Source organism: Aspergillus viridinutans, assembly GCF_018404265.1.
Source record: "Aspergillus viridinutans IFM 47045 DNA, scaffold_7, whole genome shotgun sequence".
Taxonomy (NCBI): domain Eukaryota; kingdom Fungi; phylum Ascomycota; class Eurotiomycetes; order Eurotiales; family Aspergillaceae; genus Aspergillus; species Aspergillus viridinutans.
In genome coordinates, this window is record NW_025091223.1 from 591,059 (window position 1) to 609,074 (window position 18,016).

At 50.2% G+C, this 18,016-nt stretch overlaps 4 protein-coding genes across 4 annotated transcripts; 3 read left to right on the forward strand and 1 right to left on the reverse strand.

The window, feature by feature from the left end:
• Positions 1 to 238: 238 nt before the first annotated feature.
• On the forward strand, positions 239 to 1,189 carry Aspvir_008681 (zinc finger protein; the record flags this gene model as incomplete). Its single annotated transcript, XM_043271849.1, has 1 exon — positions 239 to 1,189. One exon carries the CDS (start codon positions 239 to 241, stop codon positions 1,187 to 1,189), a length of 951 nt encoding a protein of 316 aa, XP_043127784.1.
• Positions 1,190 to 1,477: 288 nt separating this feature from the next.
• Positions 1,478 to 3,065, forward strand: Aspvir_008682 (putative cytochrome P450 pisatin demethylase; the record flags this gene model as incomplete). The annotated part of the gene is made up of 2 exons (XM_043271850.1): positions 1,478 to 1,605; positions 1,661 to 3,065. The coding sequence occupies 2 exons, from the start codon at positions 1,478 to 1,480 to the stop codon at positions 3,063 to 3,065; spliced, it is 1,533 nt and encodes a 510-aa protein (XP_043127785.1).
• A 529-nt stretch (positions 3,066 to 3,594) lies between these two features.
• Aspvir_008683 (uncharacterized protein) lies at positions 3,595 to 6,282 on the forward strand (the record flags this gene model as incomplete). Its single annotated transcript, XM_043271851.1, has 1 exon — positions 3,595 to 6,282. One exon carries the CDS (start codon positions 3,595 to 3,597, stop codon positions 6,280 to 6,282), a length of 2,688 nt encoding a protein of 895 aa, XP_043127786.1.
• A 108-nt stretch (positions 6,283 to 6,390) lies between these two features.
• Positions 6,391 to 7,646, reverse strand: Aspvir_008684 (putative adenosine deaminase; the record flags this gene model as incomplete). The annotated part of the gene is made up of 4 exons (XM_043271852.1): positions 6,391 to 6,582; positions 6,663 to 7,329; positions 7,396 to 7,538; positions 7,590 to 7,646. The coding sequence occupies 4 exons, from the start codon at positions 7,644 to 7,646 to the stop codon at positions 6,391 to 6,393; spliced, it is 1,059 nt and encodes a 352-aa protein (XP_043127787.1).
• Between the last annotated feature and the right edge of the window lie 10,370 nt (positions 7,647 to 18,016).

Below are 18,016 nucleotides of genomic sequence, written 5' to 3' on the forward strand. Positions count from 1 at the left end.
TACATACTCTACACGATACGGAAGACGGTTCGGACAGAGGGGGTGAGTGAATGTTGCATTGCAACTCTTGAGTGAATATCAGGAATAGGATATGGAAGTGAAGTGATCTGCTCCAGTCGACGTGTCTTCATGACGTAGATTGGTTGTGGTATTCCAGGTCAACCATCAACCATCTTCAACCTCACCTTCTACAACTACACCACGGAATATCTCAACACAACATCACAGCGAAAACAAGATGAAAGAACAAAACAAGCCATCTCGATACCGTCGCATCGGAGCTGGAGCCTGCGGGTCAGTCTGGGCGCCCTCAGAGCGAGGCCCAGCCTACAAACGAGAAGATGGCGGAGTTGCTCGATCCCTCAGAAACGACTACGAAAAGCATCAGAGAATCCTTCACAGCCTAAATAACCTATCACGCTCTGGAATCCAGCCCCGTATTTACGTTCCCCGGTGCTATACCTTCGTTCAACCTACAGATGAAAGCTGGTGGGCAGAACATCTCTCCCGCTTCCCTGAGGGCTACTCACCCTGCAATGTCATCCGCTCGCAGCGCATCGCTCCCTTTCCCAAGGCAACGAGAGAGCGCCTTGTCGCCGAATACTGCCCCTCCGATCTCGCAGCTGAGATTCTGGCCAGCGAGATGAACGAGGATTGTCTGGTTCGGCCGTATCTCGGTCGAATACGGACGCAGATACATCAGCCCACACGCGCGTCAAGGTTCAAGGCCTTTTCGCTCCGAAACTATCCGCTACATGTTGACCAAATGGAGGAACTCGGGATCCCGGCCCAGGATATGCGGGGATACGCCGAAGTCATGGCGGAGACACTGGCGATTCTGCACTGGGTCGTGCAGGTCGATGCAAACGATGTAGAGTTTGTCCTTGCTCCTCCTGACGGGGAGAAAGGCAAATGGGACAATGTGCTCGGCGAGCATGCGGTGTGGATGCTTGATTTCGACCTGTGTAGGGATATGTCTATGGATAAGGCGGGGGTAGAGCAAGCTGTTGTTGCGTTCTGGAAGAATGATCCGTTCTATCCCCGGCCAGACGAGGAGTCGTTTCTTTGGCAGGCGTTTCGAGAGAAGTACTTGAGCACGAGCCAGCAGGTTGTGGGGGATAGGCCGGGTGATCGGCGGCTTGAGCTGGCGAAGCTCTTTGTTGACTCGGTTGAGGAGGGACCGCAGTAATTCGAGCTTGACATTCGGCGTCTGTTTTGCGACCACTCGGACTCTGGTATATGGTTACATTGAACTGCAGGATGACCGATGAGCGACAGGGGATAAAATGATGCTATTAATTTATCCCAGTCGATGCACAGACCTGGTGGGGTTTCAAAGTGCCCTGATACATATAACTTACCGATTACAAACATTACTTGTTAGTGAATAAAAGTCCGACCTCGTCACCTCTTCTCATCCCGATGGCACCTCGGCAGTTATTTGTCTGTTGAGAGCACATCGATTCCCAGAGACACCATGTCTTTGGCTATGATTCTGGTCGCACTCACGCTGGCAGCGTTCATAGCCCGTGTTGTTTATCGCTGCTACTTTCATCCTCTCGCTCGCTATCCTGGGCCTTGGTTTGCCCACATCTCTAATGCCTGGTTCGTTCACATCTACTCTTCAGCTTGAACGAAGATCTAGGGCTAACTCAATCAGGAGACTCGTTACATTCTTCAGTGGCCAGCATCACTTAATAGAACAGCGTCTACACGCTAGATACGGTCGCGTGGTCCGAGTTGCACCCAACTGGCTATCATTCTCCAGTCTAGATGATTTCGAGGCCGTCTATGGCTTCAACAAGGCCATCGAGAAGAACGAGTTCTATGATTTTGGTCGCAACCGGGGCAGCCGGCCCGAGAGCATCTTCGCCGCAAAGACAGAGGCCAGTCACCGAGTCAAGAAGAAGAAGGTGGTCAGTCCAGCTTTGACTAGTACCAGGATCGCTACATACAAGCCTGTCATCGATAAGCATGTGGGGATTCTGCTGGCGCGGCTGCAGTCACGGTTGGAGGGTTTAATACAAGATGGGAAGAACAATGGTACTGCTTTGGTGAACATGGCTCCCGTTGTGCATCAGTTCACTCTAGACACAATGCTTGAGCTGGTCTTCGGCCCTAGCCTAGCGGCACACCCGTATACTGATACCCCTGCTGGCGAAGGGGTATGTTCAAATCTGCGCATCATGACCAAAATGGCCTGGAGTTTCTCACTTTGGCCCGCCTTTGGGTGGCTCATGAACACACGTCCGGTTGATGCAATGTTACGCCGACCGACTTACAGCAAGCAAGGTGAACTCACCGGTATGGCGGGCCTCATGGGCGTGGCCATGCCGAGGCTGCTCAGGAACCCACAACAAGTGGTCGCATCTTCCCAGCCTAGTATTGTCAAGGGCTGGCTAGAAGTCCCTCCGGACGATGCGAATCGTATGACTCCAGCTGAAGTCGCGTCGGAGGCGTCCAACTTGGTCATAGCCGGACCAGGAAGCACAGCAGCTGCTCTGACAGCAGTTATATTCTACCTGGGCACGGAAGACGGCCAAGCTTGGCAGGAAAGAATTCGAGAGCAAACGCGCGCCTCCCAGAGCCATGATTCAGGGCCATCGCCGCCGGAACTCCAGGCGGTGATCAAAGAAACGTTAAGACTAAGCGTCCCATTTCCGACTGCTTTCCCCCGAGTGATTAGACCTGGCGCTGAGATGGCCATACCTAGCCTCCCTGCTCCGCTGCCTGTCGGAACAACGGTCTCTGCGAATACATTTGTGCTGGGTCGATCGCGAGAACTCTGGGGCAATGACGCCGACGAATGGGAACCACAGCGCTGGCTCGGGAGTGAGCAACACCGTCGAGAGATGGAGACCAAATTTGTGGCATTCAGCAAAGGCTCGCGGAGCTGCGTTGGACGTGAGTTGGCGTTGCTGGTTCTCGCAGAGGCAGTGATTGGGATTCTCCAGCAGTGGAGATTCCGCAGTAGGGGGGAGTTGCGAGGCAAAAGCTTCCTTGAGATGCAGTATGACGAGTGTTGGATTGAATTCGAGCCGCTTGACCTGTCGTTGAGCGCATGAAGCGTAGCTCAGCTTGATATCCTGGTAGCTTAAAAGCACTCTTTCGTCCATTGTTGCGTCTCATTCGTCAATATGCAGGCCATGAGTCACAAATGAAACCAAATATGACGCAAAATCTTGTCCGATTCATTGTCTGGCTGGGAGAGTCGAATAGTGATTGCAACCAGCTGCAAGACATGCTGGGCTAATCTGTTTTGTGACCCCGACGGAGGCCGATCTGCGCCCAGATCCACTGCACCACCATCTACTTCATCTCCACTGTTTACCCTTTAAGATTTTACTCTCGTCACATCAGACATAAATACTAATGTCCATCATCTCTTCTTTTCTCATCTTGCTGTCTCTATCTTCTCTCTAGACTATAGCATCCTCAGGACGACGGCGTTGTGTTCTGTCCTTCAAAGCCACACTCCTGGGTCCTCACGACTCACTATTCCTCATTGACCGTGAGGAGACCGAGGACAATACATGAAATCTCTGAGACTGTATCGCTGAGGGACTGAAACTTTATCCATCTCATCGCCTCAGAATGGCATCCACCAGTGCCCTTCCTCAAACCCTCAAATCCATCACCGCCACCAAAATCAAAGAACTCTCGAAACAGCGTAAGCGCTTTGAAGAACGCAAGGACAAGATCTTCAAAGACGCGCAGGACGCCGCTGATCTGCGTTATAGAGTCCAGGTCCTCCTCGAGGGAGTTACCAAGCTCAAGGGTGATCCCAACGACGCCTTCGACAAGGAGGATCTCGACGCGGATGATACTGAGGAGCAGACGGCCAGAGTCGCTGATTGCTCTGACCGCGCCACGTACACCAATATTCGCCGCTTCCTCCTACAAAGTCAGTATGACCCATCTGTTTCTGAGAGTAGCTTGAGAGACTGGATCGTGCAGCTGGAGGAGGAGCTGCAGTCGCTCGAGCTGAAGCATGAGCATGCTGCGTTCTACAGTAATCTGGTGACAGAGTGGCTGGAGAACTTGGAGGCTGAGCAGGGCACCGGAAAAGAGTTTGAGTCGGTGGGACGCGCGGAGATGCAGGAGCAGCGTGCGACATGGGAGTCATTGGTTTTCTCAACGGCGGACGTAAATGCCGATGCGATCCGTGCGTACCTTGATTGTCTATTCAAGACCACACCTTTGACCCAACAGGCGCTCAAGGAACTCCGGGAGAGGATCAAGTCGTTTGGGACCGAATTCGCTGCGAAAAAGAAGTGGTTCAGCGTCGACGACCTCAAGTGGGTCTCCGAGTCGCTACTGAAGACTGACCTGCTCACCAAGGAGAAGATGGGTATTCTGAGGGAGTTCATGCGCAACAAGGCAGTAGCTCAGGAGGTGGCAGATGTGTTGAATATGCGTCTGGCTTCGCTGGACAGCTGGAACCGGCCTGAGGACGGGATACCTGTTGAGATGCGTCGTCAGCTCAACGGCAAGTACCGAGTGTTCATGGACGAGGATCTGCTGGACAGTCTTCTCTTCCAGTACCTGGGACTCAAATGGTCGGTGGCGTTCAAGAAAGCATTCGAGGCTTTTTTCAGGACTCGCGCTTGGCAATCGCCGCGCCAGCAGATCTCCAAAGAAGAGCGGGAACGGCGCAGGTATTTTCTGGACTCGACGGTTTGCGGCGGCTGCGTGAATGACTACAGACGGCAGACGTACGAGACGGACTACTTTATGACCCAGCTGCCGTCGTCCGTGGAAGCAGGTGTTCCAGAGTACAGTGACGAAGTGAGCAGCGACGATATCACCGACGGGGAAAAGCGCAAGAACGCCCTGGACACCAAGCACGCACTGCTTCACCTCCTGATCACAGAGTCGATCATCCACACCACACAGTACGGCCAATTTACGGCCATCCGTTCCGATTTCAAGTGGTTTGGCCCGTCGCTGTCACACGCGACCGTTCTGGCGGTGCTGGAGTACTTTGGGGTTCCCCAGAACTGGCTCCATTTTTTCAAGGTTTTCCTCGAAGCGCCGATCAAATTCACGCAGGACGGAGAGAAGGCCGCGGTGCAGGTCCGCAAGCGGGGAGTTCCCATAAGTCATACGCTATCAGACTGCTTTGGCGAGACGGTCCTCTTCTGCATGGACTATGCGGTGAACCAAAGCACCGAGGGCGCCTACCTGTACCGCCTGCATGATGACTTTTGGTTCTGGGGCCGCGAGCAGACCTGCGTCAAGGCTTGGGGCGCCATGACCAAGTTTGCCAAGGTCATGGGCCTTGAGCTCAACGAGGAAAAGACAGGAACAGTCCGGTTGACAAAGCCAAACTCCCGTCAAGGCAGCCCAGTCCCAGCAGGTCCAGAGCCTTCGACCCTGCTACCGGCAGGGGACATCCGCTGGGGCTTTCTGAAGCTCGACCCGCAGGAGGGCCGCTTCGTCATCGACCAGTCGCAGGTGGACAGCCACATTGCCGAACTGGGCCACCAGCTCGCCTCGTGCAAGAGCATCTTCGCCTGGGTACAGGCCTGGAACAGCTACTTTGCGCGCTTCTTCACCAACAACTTCGGCAAACCCGCCATGTGCTTTGGCCGGAGCCACATCGACATGGCCATCTCGACGCTCAGCCGCATCGAGCGGACTCTGTTTCCCAACGGCGTCACGGCGCACCTCCGCCAGATGATCGCGGACAAGTTTGACGTCCATGATCTCCCAGACGGCTTCTTCTACTTCCCCATCGAGCTGGGCGGCTTGCAGCTGCTGAATCCGTACGTTCCGCTTCTGGCAATGCGCGAGGACATCAAGCAGACGCCACAGCGCCGGCTCCAGAAAGCGTTCCTGGAGGACGAGGACGCCTGGCATGCGGCCAAGGAGCGGTTCGAGAAGGTCGGCCCCCGCAGCTCGGTGCGCGCTTACTTCAATGATGATGGCAGCCCGGCCACTTTCATGTCGCTGGACGAGTTCATGCGCTTTCCCGAGTCTCACAGTCCGGCTTTGCTGCATGCCTATAAGGATCTGATCCGCATCCCCCAAGAGGTCAGCATCAATCAGACTGCCGGGTTCCAGAGTAGCCTGGTGTCGCTGAAGAAGACGGGATCAGGCGGCAGCCGGGGAATTACGGATTCGTGGGCGACGATGACACCATACTGGCGCTGGACGGCCGAGGTGTATCACGAGGAGATGGTCCAGAAGTTTGGAGGTCTGGCGGCTGTCAACAGGGAATTCATGCCGTTGGGGGTTGTCGAGACGCTGAGAGAGGGCAAGTTCAGATGGCAAGGTTGATGTGAATGTACAATATTTATATATATTTATACCTTTTGATACCAATTTGTTTTTTGACAGTCATTCGTCACAGTCATATCTCATTAATCATCCGTATCATAACTACGACTACGACGTATACGTATCCTCGAAATCCAGCAAAAGCCCCCTCATCCGCTCCTTCTCCTCCTGGCCCCCAAAAATCACATCGACCGACTCCCGACACAACGCAAGCAGCTCCGCCCTGCCGAGATGAAAGTGCTCCGCCGCCAGGAGATACTCATTCGAGACAGGACTACAGAAGAAGCCCATATCGTCCGTCTGTACCGTCAGTACGCCAGCACCGTCAGCACCTAATCCTCCCCAGAGAACATAGAGTAAAAGGAGTCAAGAAAACATACACACAGCACAACCGGACAATCCACATGCCTCCAATACCCGAAATGATGCGCGGGGAACCCCCCATCGATCATCTCCGCATGCACATTACACGACATGCACAGCTCCAGCCCCAGCCGCCGCCGCGCAATCTCGCGCTTGAAGTCCTCGGGCACATGGATGACGTGGCCCAGGCGGTCCGGCCGGAACGATAACAGCGTGCTTAGCTCCCTCTCCGAGCCGGAGACCTCCGTCTCGGCGAAGTGCAGTGTGATGCCTAGCCCGTGCGCCTTGGCTTTGGCGAGGGCGTCCGCGTACAGCGCGACGTCGCCTTTGGTGGGGTTGCCGCAGATGTCGATGCCGACGACGCGTGGGCGGTGCGCGATGGCCAGGTCGACGATGTCGAGGGCGTCGGCGGCGGTGCTGTTGCCGCGGTCGATGGCGAGGATGAGGTAGATTGAGATTTGGGGGGAGTGAATGGTCAAAAAGGCTTCGATGGTGGCGAGGACTGTGGTGAGGTATTCTGTTTGGGTGAAGGCGAGGGTGGGCGAGGCGCGGGGGATGGTGCGGAGTTCGAGGTAGCGGACGCCGTCGGCGAGGAAGTCTTGCAGGACGGTGTGGGTGGCGTAGGCGAGGCTGTCGAGGTCGTTGCAGAGTTGGTAGATGGATTTGGAGAAGACGGAGAAGAAGCTGTTGGGGGTATTCTTAGCGGGTGGTTCTTGTGCAATGGGATGGGGTCAGGTTGTGTTGGAGTACGTCTGAAGAGAGTAGTCGACTTTTCCTGGTGGCATGACTATCAGGGGGTCTTCGACGTCGAAGCCGGGGTTTTGGGCTTTCTTCTTTAGCCAGATCTCATGGAGACATTGGCGGCTGATGCTGCCGCTCAGATGAGCGTGGACCTGGAACTCGTTAGACACGGGCAGATGCTGTTGGGGAAGTTACTACGATACCTCGACCTTGGGTAGCGCCTTGGTGAATGCGGCATCGACCGGCTTTGAAACGTCCATGCTTCTGGTGGACGCCTTCTGTATATTGAATTTTTATCCTTCTGTGGTATCTCCAGTCGCTATGGACGAGGAAGCTCGAACCTACAGAAGAGTTGGCGTGGGGAAGATGGCGGTGACTCCTCACATAACAAGTTCTGTAGGGTGTATCTACACGGTGAGATGCACAACAATTTGTCTTCTTTTCTAGAGAGTGGTATGGGTGTGAAATCATTTTTCTGCTCTCAGTGCTATTCAATTTCACCACTATTGCTAGTAATAGTCAAGTCTGAACTACTCAGGATACTTTCCTCCCAAGCATTCTGTCGGAATATTCTTGACCATCAATGCATCGAGGTCTTGTATCACTCTACTCTGCCAGAAGTCTCCTATCTGGAGAAGAACGAAGCATTCAAAAGGACAGATAATTGGAATACGATTAACAGTGGTCGTGTGCAAGGCTAGGCGCTAAATTGCTACGTCTAACAACAGTCGAGTCGTCATCCTCTACAAGTACATAGTCCCAGTCTCTTTCCGACGCACGACTGCGTCTGCCCTCATACTCGATCGTTAGTACTCATGGTGCCGCGAAATTAACGAGACTGTGAAGCAGGAGGTACTTACTAGTAGTCCATCTCATCAGTCACTTCCGTGGACCTGAAGCGACCCAATTGGTTTCAGCTCGGCCGATAAAGACCGGGACGCGTGTGTTCTTGCGTTGTCTGGATGATAAGGTACGTGGCCAGGCTAGGTGCTCAAAATCTGTATGGACTGATAGCTGAATGTGTTATAGCTCTGAAGTATGATGATTGTCCTCTTTCCTCCCGCGATATATCCACAACCTATTCCTCTAACTGTTACCGCCTTGTGGGTTGCATCAAAGTTAATTGTGCGAATCTAGTCAAACAAACCTAGGTAGCTCACGCTTGACAATACCTGTTACTGCCTCAGCTTGTCAAGGTGAGTATGGCCATCTGCCGTCCCAGACAGTCAACATCCCTGTCATTCAGAGGGGTCTCTATGTCACGGTTGTTTCTAGAGAGCAGGACCCTTGCCCATGCGAGGACCTTCCTCAGCGATGAGCTTATCAGCGTAAATCCTGGTAGAGTCAGATGACGTTCGGATGCAGTAAGTAGCAAGCTAGCAGACTAATGCGGAGACTCGCTTCTCTTGTCGATATTAAGTGCAACGATAGAATCACGGAATCGCTCTACCCGCCAGTGCCTGTTTCGGTTGAATTGGACTCCGAAATTCAGACGATGGCTCCAATGAAAAGTGGAGAAGGGTAAAGGAAGGAACGTAGGAGTGTGCAGAAGAGCATAGAAGAAGAGTGGAAAGGAATGAAACCTTGATCAGGTGCAACCTTTGCTCCTCTTCCGACACTAGGCTACAAGTCTGAGCCGTCTGTCGTATGTACGCATCTGTGGACTTGCACAAGGGCGCTCTCCTATACTCCGTTCCGGATATTGCTATAACAACCAGTGCGCCAATGCCACGACAGGGAAAATGGTGGGGGCATGGGGGCACCGTAGCACAAGCACAAGTTTCACAATCCCTCCTCCCGCCGGCCGTATAAACTCATCCTGCGTTTGGCGAGAGAGTCATTGCCATGCAGATTGCTTCTGCGTGGGATGCACCAAGCCCAGCACTGAAATTTGAGGAAATGGTTCTCTATTGGGTTTTTCTCGGCTTCGCTAAGCACATTTTTTTGAAAGCCTAGGATCTTTAGTAGCATTGGCGCTTTAAAAAGGCGGGGTCGCCAACTTTCATTCTTCGTGTCTCAGATTCTCTTCCCATATGAAGTATGGACGCAGTATTACTTCAGGGATTGTTGCTGAGAACAAGGTACAAATCTGGCTGCCTTCCAGGTTGCAATCTGCACTGCCTCAGGTCGTCAAGCGAGCCGAATGAGACTTGCTATTTCTCCACCAATTCCTCGAGGATGTCGAAGGATTCTGGAAACGCACCTAAGAGTCTAGGACAAAAATGATTGGACAAATAGTTTCAGATCCCAAGCAAGTGAGGCTATTTTTAGCTGGAGATCTAGTGTGGAGAGGTGGGTTTTGACGGTACAAATAAAAACAAGAGGTTTTTCTGTCGCGTGCTTGAAATCAGTAGTTTAATTGGCAATGTGTCACTTGGTCAGTCGATAGTGCTTCTCATAGCCGGCATTTGGCCCCTTACTACTCCGTACGTCCGCGATGGAGACAATATTGAACTCCTAATCGTATCGAGCCCAAAATTCAAATTCCGTCAACGAAGGCAACTGACAATTTTGACCCTAACGGTTTGTGCGTCGGACAGAGCTGAGCACGGGAGTGGCGCCCTGTTGCCGGGGCGGACCGAAACTAACAAGAAAACAACATCTGAGTCCAGACCGCGAGACGATGGAAAGAGTGAAAACTCTTGATTGAACCGCTAGGAGTCTCGATTGGCAGTATCGACTGAGAGAAGTCGTAATTGATCACTGATAACGCGCTTACGGCCATTGGTGGCTGGTCCGCGAAGCATGCTAGTATCAGACTATCAGGCACTCAAACCCAAGTCCCTGTACTCCGTAAAAGGCTGAGAAAAAGACCGAGATCAGATGGTGGATCTCAGTTATCTCAAATCAAACACCGCTGCCGGGTATTCCAGCAAGAAGATAATAGGGTCTATCCCTCCTCACCTGCGGGTCGCAGAGTGCCTGGATGGACAGTCGATAGAAACACCAAGAGCCCACTCCTGTAAGGTACAATAATATTGTCTTTAGTAGATTTCTATATTCTCGATCACACATCGGTAAGTGACGAGCCTCAAATGTCTCTTGATGAAGCTGCATTGCTAGCGGAGAGCAAGAACTCAATAGTAAGCTCACCAGCACATAGAGATTATGCGCTTTCGAGAAGACAGGTGACATGCACCTTAGTCGCTAGTCACCGTACCATGAACGAGAGCCACAGAAATTCCAAAGTGCTCAGGAAAAAGGAAAGAGAGTAACTGCCTGTATTGAGAATTGTGGTCACAAGACTCGGCAGACGATAGAGGGAGAAAGGCTTCGCTCATGCAGATTGTTAGCCCGGTAGCTACTATTATTGTTGAGAAACTTGAGAGTACCTATAGGTATGCATTATCACCCACGAATCGATGACTATTGAGAGCTGTTCGCCAGCCAGAGCACGTTGGTGGTTGACTGGGGGCTGGCTGGCTAGGGAGGGGAGTGCAGCTCATCAGTCCAAGGCACAAGGCACGACGGAGATGACCGTGCTGACGCTTTGAGACACATGCGCTGTTCGAGGGCCTGGAAGGTTTGTGGAGATGACTCGAGGTGTGCATTACAGCCTCGAAACGCATCAAGCGATTGAAGCGGCTGAAGGTGATATTCCCTGCCTAAGGCAGGAGGCTTGCATACCATTCAGCTATTGGGCACAAGATACAAGTGCTACCAGCAGAGTTAGACTAATTTTAATCAATATTATTGCCATCACCTTATGAGAGCCAGATATGATACTAGCACGAAATTTGTCGATATCCTCTGTATCTAAACCCCCTACGGAAAGGTAGACGCCCAGGCTAAAAGGCCAACGCACAGGAAATATGCCCATCCAACCCCGGTTCGAGAGGCGCAACGTTCCATCCAGTTGGGAACAGCTCACCTCAGCCTTTACCTGGTCATAATTACAAATGAATTACATTTCGCAACCCTCACAGTCGATGATGTCAAAGGCTAGGTATCTCTTACACAGGTTTGTTCTGCCCCGTCAGTCGGTCTCCTGAAGATCAAGGGACGAGATTACAAATATGTATTTGACGAAATCATCTGACTGCGTGTCATGAATTGAAGTTGGGCCAACTATCGAAGATCGACAGCGAGAAAATCTACCTATTTGCGGCCGGTTTCTATTTCATATGGGGTTGTGTGGGCTGTGGATACTGGAACTTGGGGTCGCAAAACATCGACAGGGCAGAACCTCAGATGTTTAATAAGAGGTACTGTATGTATTGTTCTTACAAGAACAGTGTAATGGAATTACACTGACCAGTCCAGCAATACACGCTAATGCATCTGATGCAGTAACCACGCTGGCGGGAAACGACAGACTAAGGTACCTAGTGTCCTTTTAGTTAAACAGTTTCTTGAGCTAGATACCCATAAGGTAAAGTAGGACCAAAATTCTGGTATGTATTTCTATTAAAGCTGCTTGTTATTCTCCCCCTTTCCATTCTTTCATTCTTTCAATACCTTGTGATGCGCAGAAGGGTATTCTTGAAAAGCGGGGATCCCTGGTTCAGTTGCATGGGGCAATTTGTCCATGATGTCATAATGTCCTTAACCGTTGACTGTTACCAATTTGGTAGGACCACGATATCTCTTTTCGCTCTGCCTTAGACTAACTTGATTCCTCCTGTAAGAGAGGCACATTCATTACTGTATTAGAAACGGAGAATGGAGCATGCCTCGTTTCGCGTGTTTCTCTCCGCCCTTTCTAGTGGAGCTCCGTAATACGGTAGGGACAAGTGTTTGTCGGAATCAGATTAGGAAAATCAATGAATGTGGAAATAAGATCCAAGGCACAGTTGGCGTCATGAAATCATGGGCGATACTATGATATGCCGATTGAACCGGCAAGGGAATACAATGATAACTTTGAACAAATGAGACTTGATTTCTCTACTTCGTAGTAAGGGGATGCGAAAACGATAACCCAAGGAAGAAGCGGGGGTTCTGACCGCTCCTCTTACTGGCTGCTGGCAGTGCGTGATCGTAGCAAGGAATTTTCGGATGCGAGATCCTCCCTGGCCTGGCTGAAGGGAAGAACGATGGATGGAAGGCTTGGAAGCTGTCAAGTGTGGGGCATTTACCGTTTGAGAAATGCCCCATTAGGCAGACGCCAAGAGCCAATCAGCAGTCTTAAGCCTTCGCTCAGGAGTTTTGTTCTTATTGGATGCCTTAGGCTGCAAAGTCCAATGGGAGGAGACACTCCAATGACTCAAACTAGTAAGCAATGATTACCTGCCTACTCAATAATAGATAAGTTGGATAACCTCTGTTCATGCTGAGGAGATGGATGCTGATGGACTGAAATCCACTGTCATGGTAGCACAAGCACTAGGAGCCGGCCCATCCCGTCACGAATAAGGAGGCGCGGTGGTGGTCACAGGCTACCTAGACATGGTTGCTTCGCTCTGTTTATTTACTGGTAAGTATCATCGTGAAAAAGGTGACTCACGATGATTCTCTACCTATCATCATCAATCATACTTCGATTGCAAAACTATACTGCTATCTGTTGATTTCGTGGCACGTCAGGACGCGCCTTGATGATGCTCATTAGAGCGGTCAGATCGTCAGGATTGTCAGCACTAATACGGAATATCAGGATTATCAACGCTGACTGGATTGAGAGTATCAGGTGGCCTGAGTTGCTTATCAGTTGATAAGATATGCATGCAGATGTTGTACTTTACTGTGACTGGCTCCATTAACGGTTGGACGTCGGAGAGGGGTAAGTTACTACCTTAGTATTGCAGGTAGGTATACCCCTTGGTATTCCCCCTGTTATTCCCTCAGGGCTTTTCTGGTCATGAGGCAAGTCCTTCAAGTATAAGCATATGCACAATGCAGTAAGGTGGTATGGATTAGTGCCTCAACGTATTAACTACCCAGGTAGGTAACTCAATAGCACAATCCTCTCACGCATCTTATCATGAGAACAAAGGGAGATTGGTGATAATATTTGGTACCTACCTCGGACGGCTGTCTACATGTACGACTATGCCTTAATCGTACGTACATGCAGCCGGTGTTCATGAGCAGCTGAAATGTACATGCTCCTGCGTCATTAAAATATGAGGCCTGATACTGGAGATGGAATTGATCTTTAACTATCCATCGACTCTGTCAAGGAACATCCCGCAATAACCGCGAAACTAGTATGGAAACGGATAAGCCGGAAGAAATAGTGATTGCATTACAATTCATGATAGGAAACGATGTTGCCTGGTACATTAGACGACAACGTGCCTGATACCCCGATACATCATGGTGATTCAAAGCCAAGCTTATAAACCGAGGGGAAGCTGCAACCTCTCACCTGATCATTCGCATTCTGGCTAGTCTCTCATTGGAGGACTGCCAGCTAGTACGTATGATACACTGCGTACAACGAACACACTACCTACGCTAATTCGTGCACTATTCTAAGACATTCCGGATAGATAATCAATTGTCAATCTAATCAGAATCTGCCCTATGGAAGCGTGAAAGAATCCTCAAAGAATAGATAATGAAAGTCGCTGCGTCCGAGCGGCAGTTTTCGTTGGAGCCGGACCCCGACACCATATCATATGTGACAGAATGATGCCATGCTTAGAAGCCATGATCCACGGCAATCCTTAATGAGGGCATTTTCTTCGCCCGAACTGGATGGAAGTTACCATAAACGTCGGGCGATGCGATGGGGAGAAAGTATCCTCAAATCGCCGGCTGATCAATTTCTCGCCTAAACCTTGCCTGTATGCAACGCATCGATCCGCGCATGTAGGTACGCTGCGTCAGGGACAAGGCGGTTGAGGTCGAAGGTCCGTCAAGACAAGCATAGGCCCCGGGTCTTTTACCTTTCGAGGTTATGAACCAGCTGAACATGGTAGTGAATGACGAACTTCTCAAGGCTCTTGTGGACAATATGAGGAAATGAGCGACGCCGATTCAGCAGGAACCGTCACCCATGTGCGGGGTTGGGAGGCACCCTGCAGAATGATGCTGATAGCTGGTCGCACAACAGGGCAGGCTCAGCCTGTCAATGCACTAATCAGGCCAGACGTAAATTCGCAACATGATCAAGTCTGTTGTCAGAGCGTCAACTGATTATACAATATCAGCATCGTGCATAAACGATGATTAGGATGAGTGATTGCATGAGTATGGCAGATTTGAGCGCCCCGTCTTCAATCTAAGAGAAGCTAGGTCGGTATGTAGCCGCAACCAGTGTAGATAGGGAATAGCTACAGGGAATTTGACCGCTCTTCTTGATGGCTGACTTTAAATTTCAATGGTAGCGTCGTAGGCTTGTAGCGAATTCATCACAGAAAGCCTCTGGATAAGTCTCCATGGATCTGCTAACTAGTGTTTGACGAGTGGAGTTTCATAACCTTCGTTATTCTCCGCTTAGCAAAGGACAATGATCCCTATTATCATTTTCCCCAGTTTTGACTTCCTCCCATTCTCGCACCGCCTCCTGGCCATCGGTTCACCGCCACTTAATATTCCCATCCAGCCTCAGCCCTTGGACTAAGAAACCTTATCGCGGCCCTGTACCGTCTCAGTCTGTTTGATATTTCCGGTAACTAGGTAACTTACCTCTGTAAACTTGTGCAAAGCCAATATTGGAGAATAGTCGTTACAGGATGTCAATCATGCACAGGAAATCCTTTGTGGTATTTGAATTCCTAGCCTACGTATGGGATTAAATTCAAGACCAAAGTCGAAAAGTTCCGGTAGTATCAGAGCTCTGAAAGCGGGATACAATGGCTCAGGAGTCATTATCATATAGCTCGAAAGAAGAATTATCTGCCATCCTGAGATCAATCTTCTGAATCACAGTTGCTGCAGTTACAGCGGGTTGATACAGACAAGGAGCATTCCGAGTAAGTTAAGAGTTCAGAGATGATTGACAGTGATATTCATGAAATCCTGTTCCAATTGTCAGGTGATTCGACCCACCCCCTGAACCCCGTCAAGTCAAGTAAGTCTAGATACGCTGTATCGGTTTGCCTGCGCAGACGCCAGTCTTGTAAGGTGACTCGGGGTGTGTTGGATTGGAATGATTTTATTATTACTCGCAGTCAGCGACAGCGGTGCTGGCGTGCTGCGGCTTAGAAATAAACCAAATCCCCCTCAAAGTGGCCGATGCAAGTTCGTCGATCAGATACTGATTATGAGCAGATAAGACTGAGACCTCCACAGCTTTGTTCCCACAACCATTGTGTCGGTGCCATGCACTTCCTGTAACAATAGTGACAGCAACAGGAAGGTATATGGGGGTACTAAACAAATGATGTATGGGCTTGCCTAGCTTGATGTTTTACATACCTTCTTGTCGCGTGTAGACTGGACTAAATAGGCTCTCACTGAACAGCTCAGAGAAATCAGTGGGAACCAATGTAGCGGAAACAATCATCTCATGTCATCTCCTGATCATCATGGGATGGTTACGTGTGGGGACATGTGTACGAGGCTGTGACGGAATTCATATGGACTATCTACCAATCCTGTTACGAACAAAGCATATAGATGGAATGACAAGACTTGAACTGCCTATGGATACACGATTCCCCATCCTGTAACAAAGAATGAGAAGAAGGTTGGCAGGGAACTTTGAAACATCGATCATTCTCATGCGAGATTGACAGTGACATTCTCCAGGTATGGTTGGCCAATTAGGGGATCGAATTGGTATCCGCTGATTGTGTCCTTGCCAGATGCGGTTCCAGTATCTTACTCGAGTCATTTCGAGACGATGAATGGGATGATTCTCTATATTAAGGTAAATAATAATTACGATAATATTAATGCGCCTTTGTTGACTCAATAATAATAATATTAATTAATCAAGTACGTACGTAGAGAGTTGTCTTCTGAACGGGGCTGGCTCTAAGACAGGCGGTAAAGCATTAGGAGAAATGCTTAGCTCATTGGTCACGGTTCTAATTAAGAAGATCGAAGGTTCAATCTTCTTCCCAAACGACGCGGGAAGCGTGGTAAGTTCGAAAGATCAGCTCAGGGAAAAAAAGGAAAAAAGGAACAGCTAATTAATTTGGGCCGCTGTTGCGATGTGCTGTTTGAATCCACCACCAGCGGAGTCAAGATGCCTACCTACCTAGCAACCTGAACAGGTTACGGAGTAAGTACAACGGCCCAGTCTAATGAGACTACATGCCTGATGAAGTATCACTCACCCCTTTCTTGACCCTCATGGTCTGATACTTAAATGGAGGATTAAACTCCCTTTCGCAAGCATAGTCTGATTACCATCACAGATCTGTGTTCTTCATCCCTATCAGGACCTATGAAAAAGCCATCACATCACCATTATTGGTGCGTTATATCATCATTACAAGTGCTCATTGTCGATATCAAATCCAACCTCTAATACTCCGTACCAGCAAGAGAAACGCCTGTAATATTCGAAAGGAACAATCAGTACTCCGTATCACCCCAAGGAATATCCGCAGGCCTCCGACGAAGAGAGGACAAGGCAAACGAAGATACGCCACCGCGACGCGTTACATCAAAGGTATCAATTACAAGAACAAGGCAGAGGCTGACTGGGGAACTGGTACACTTGTCCGTACGAGTATCAACGGCTGTGACGATACTGCAATACCAAACTGTACGTCAGTGTAAGGATCCACCCGAGCTTTCTTTCAATCAATTGAAACATCCATCGGTTTCTTCGAAATCGATTCGAGCCTTCCAAAATCCTTCTTCCAATTCCAATCGCAGCCCTGCCCCGTGCGGCCCTAAAACGACCTTATCATCTTCCTCCACCTATTATTATTTTTCGGAAAGGGTGAAAAAAAAAAGGGTATCCAAAGAGAGAAGAAATTCGAACAATTCTTCAGATTTCTTTTTTCCCTACTCCCTTTTCCAATCTCTCCCACTTCATCCTACAAGTATCCTTGTACCGCCATCTATAACCTCTTGAGCACTCGATTTTACCTGGACGAAGGATAACGCTGGCACATTCTCCTCCGTCGCATGATCCATCATCGTTTCTGACTCACATAGAGATTTGTCGGTCTACTTCCCTGGATGGTGTTACTGCAGGTCACTCTCCTTCGCACCACGTAACCGTACAGGAAAAACCGGCATAGCTTTGACGTCGAGCAAAACTGCACTATTACCTTTCTCAGGACGTTTCCTCTACTCGGTCCAATCTCCGATTGCTCATCCTGAGGTCCCTCTTCCCTTTTGGACCGCGTGCATCCACCTGTGTTGGCAGGCAATCCTGCGTTCGCATTGCAATCGGCCCAGATTTTCGTCGCCGATTCCCCATTCCGTTACCCGCGCCGCCTTGCCCTTTTGTCAGGAGTGACGCCAATCGACGCATAGTTCGATTTCCTGGCTCTTGTTCCAATCATTGTCGCGAAAAGAGCGCTGCTTGGTCCTGCGGAGGGGGGCTCTGCTGACAACCAAGCACATGCGCAGTTGCATACTTGTGACTCGCATCCTGCTTTCTTAAAGGAAATAAGAAGAGAGCGAAAAAAGAAATTGTCTTCCAATTCCGCTCGCCTTGTCCCTCATTACACCACGGCGGTCGTCTATATCTTCAGTCAGTGAGACAGTCCGTCTCCGCAATCCCCTCGCATTTTTCTTGCAGAGGATATAGCTTTCCCCGCGTACTGGAAGATCG